Source organism: Microtus ochrogaster, unplaced genomic scaffold (assembly GCF_000317375.1).
Source record: "Microtus ochrogaster isolate Prairie Vole_2 unplaced genomic scaffold, MicOch1.0 UNK223, whole genome shotgun sequence".
Classification (NCBI taxonomy): Eukaryota; Metazoa; Chordata; class Mammalia; order Rodentia; family Cricetidae; genus Microtus; species Microtus ochrogaster.
The window spans coordinates 58521-62113 of NW_004949321.1; the positions used below are offsets into that span (position 1 = coordinate 58521).

The 3593-nt window shown below is 39.8% G+C and overlaps 1 protein-coding gene across 1 annotated transcript in view; it reads left to right on the top strand.

The window, feature by feature from the left end:
* LOC101987491 (olfactory receptor 6C2-like) overlaps positions 1 to 325 on the top strand; it is a 23914-nt gene extending 23589 nt beyond the window's left edge. Inside the window, exon 2 of the mRNA XM_005372171.2 lies at positions 89 to 325. Coding sequence (XP_005372228.2) covers positions 89 to 325 — 237 coding nt within the window. The remainder of the gene's footprint in view (positions 1 to 88) is intronic.
* Positions 326 to 3593: the final 3268 nt, after the last annotated feature.

A 3593-nucleotide genomic window follows, 5' to 3' on the forward strand; every position in this document is an offset into this window, starting at 1 on the left:
TATCATGACCCTTGTGTGTGTAGTTCTTTCCTATGCATACATAATCAGGACCATCATCAACTTCCCTTCTGCCCAGCAGAGGAAAAAGGCCTTTTCTACCTGCTCTTCCCACATGATTGTGGTGTCCATCACTTATGGCAGCTGCATCTTCATCTACGTCAAACCTTCAGCAAAGGACTCAGTGGCTGTCAACAAGGGTGTGATAGTGCTGACCACTTCTATTGCCCCCATGCTGAACCCCTTCATTTACACCTTGAGGAACAAGCAAGTCAAACAGGCCTTCCATGACTCAGTTAAAAGAATCACACTGCTCTTCAAGAAGTAGAGAAATCTACTACTGTAAAGAGTCAACTTTTCATTAAAATATATGCCATCTATATCTTTAAATTTTTTATCTTTACCTTTCTCAGTGAGAAACTTTACTGCATTTATTTTTTCTTTTATTCAAAAAAGTTTTTATTTTACATAACAACCGCAGTTTCCCCTTCCTCCCCTTCTCCTGCCCTATGTTATCCCCATGCACTTCCTCAAAGGCATAAGGCCTCCCTTGAGGAGTCAACTAAGTCTGGCATGAAAGTTGAAACAGGACAAAGCCCTTCCCCGCCCAGGATCAAGGCTGGGCAATGTATCCCACCATAGTGAATGGGCTTTTAAAAGGCAGTTTATGCACAGGGGATAAGTCCTGGTCCCACTGGCAGGATGCCCCACAACCTGCCAACAGATAAAGCCACATAACTGTCTCCCACAATCAGAAGGCCTGGTTTGGTCCTATGGTACAAGGAAGGTCCCCAGTTGTCATGCAGAGTCTGTGAGTTCCCACGAGCTCAGGTCAGCTATGTCTAGTTTTCCCCATCATGACCTTGAACCCCAGCCCATGTTCACGTGATCTCTCCTCCCTCTCTTCAGCTGAACTCCAGGAGCTCAGTCCAGCATTGTTCATGGGTCACTGCATCTGTTTCCATCAGTTACTGGATGTAGGGTCTATGATGACAGTTAAGGTAGTCACTAACCTGATTATAAGGAAAAAAAAGTTCAGGCACCCTCTCCACTATTGCTAGGAGTATTAGCTGGGGTCATCCTTATAGATACTGGGAATATCCCTAATATCAGGTTTCTCACCAACCTCACGATTGCTTTAAATTTCTTAATTATGTTTGAAACACTTCCAGGAAATAAAAATAATGTCTTCACACCAAAAAAATATTAAAACAAACAAATGTTAAAGCAATCTCAATGAATAATTTTATATATTGTCTAAGTCCAGTTTTCATGAGGACCTTGGCTCCAAGGGCCATGTTCTATCTACTCGGAGTATCCTCGGGGAAATGGTTCAGGAACCCTCATGAGGGGGCTGAAATGTATGCACTAGAGCCTTACATTAACTTGCTCAGTATTTCAATCTAAAATGAACATCCTCCTGTATACTTTAAATCATCTCTATTAATGAAAGTGTTGAACTTAGGATAAATTCTATGTATATACTTACAGTGTTTAGAGAATTATAACCACAGGTTGAGCATGTGCACTATAAATGAAAATTTTGTTCAAATGTTTCCCACCTTTTGATTGACCCCTGAATAACCTGTATGTATGGAGGGGCCCCTGGCACCCTATTGCTTACTCTAAATAATAGGCTAAGAAAAAAGAATGTGTTTAGAACAACAGATTTAATATTACAGATACTAATTAAATTTGGTTTAAATGTCCTTAATAGTTCCATCTTTGTACTACAGTAGCAATGGTTGTTATATAATTCTATTACTTTTATGATTTGCAATAATAAGTATAAATGTTGTTTTATCTTGTGTTTAATACTGCGTTTGACACCTTACTAAAATACTTCTAGCATAAAGATATCCGAAAGTATAGTTTCAGAAAACTATGGATACACAATAGAAATATTGATTCATTAGTGAAAACTTTTTTAAAAGGAGTTTAAAAGAAAATTGTGGGGGTTGGAGAGATGGCTCATCACTTAATAGCACTGGCTGCTCTTCCAGAAGACCCAGATTTGATTCTCAGCCTCAGCCTGGCAGCTCACAGCCATCTGTAACTCCAGGTCCATGATCTCTGACTTCTTCTGGATTCAGAAACTAGCCACAAACATAATACTCAGGCAAAATACCCATACATATAAGATAATAAAAAGGTCTTCTCATTTAAATTATAATACAATTACATCATTCCCCCAGTTTCCCTTTTCTCTCTCTACCCCATCCCATAATTGCTTCTCCTAATTCTTCCATGTCCAGGTCTTGTTTAGGCAACCAAACTGTTGAGGTATCATGGCTGCAGATCTCCTGTTGTTATAAGAGACACAGTCTCACAGTTGAATTCCTGCCCTTACATTCTTCCTGTTCCCATTTCCTCATTGCTTCCTGAACCTTGGGAGCAGGAGTTGCATTATAAATGAATCCACTGTTGCCGGGCACCTCACAGTAGCTTGATCTCTGCATTTTGACCAGCTGTGGGTTTCTACAATGGTCTCCACGTGTTGCAAAGAGAAGTTTCCTTAAAAAGTGGTAAAAATCAACACTTACCAGTGGATATAGGGAAGATATATGAAATGCAGCTAGGAATCGTGCTGAGCTAGTCCCCTGCTGATAGCAGGTATCACCTAGAGTCCCCTCTAGGACCCACGGCCTTACTAACCCTAGGTAGTACACTAGATTCCCAGTAACAGACATGATCTTACTCAAACTGATTAGATAGTTCTTGGTTACAGCCAAGACATAAGTTCTACTACTTCTACTACTGCTGGCTTCTTTAGAAATATCTTGCCATGTTGGTAATTGCTCTGGTTTCTAGGTGTTACATCTGTGGAGGACTATTTAGTGCTGATAAATTTATTGTTTATTCATAAAATAATTAAAAATCAAGGAAATTTTATAAAATATACTATGGTATTTTATCCTCATGTTACTAGTTCTTTCAGGATTTTGTATCATATTTTATTACAATAATTCCTACCCAACTCCTCCATAATTCATGCCCTCTACCCAATCCACCCAATTTTGTGCATTCTTTTTTAAAACCATCAACTACAGTTTGTGCTACCCATACAGTTGTGGATATGTGTCTTTCCCCTGGAGTATGGTTCACCTCCCAGGGGCCATACTCTTTAAAGAAAATGAACTCTCCCTCTCCTAGCATTCATAAATTGCAAATAGCCACTCAGACAGGAGTTAAAATCTTGTCTGCCTCCCATCTCCACGCTGGAATTTCTCTGACTCCTTTAACAAATCTTGTGCATGCTGTTACAACCACAGTCACTGTGAGTTTATATGGACCACTGGTCTGCTGTATTTGAAATACCCTCTTTCCTTTTGTCAACTCATCACTTCTTGCTCTTACAGTTTTTCCTCTCCCCTTCCACAATGATTCCTTAGCCTTGAAAGTGGGGCTGTTGTCAACCCACCCTGGCCATCAAGGTGAAATCTTCACAGATTGAAGGATGTACCAAAATAGCAGTGGAGTAACCAAGGCCGCCAACCATTAGAGTTCACAAGTAGTGCAAAACACTTCTCAGTTTTGTTATTAAGGCAAGCAAAACAAAAGGTGACCTTTGCAGTTATCTTTAAAAAAATAAGATC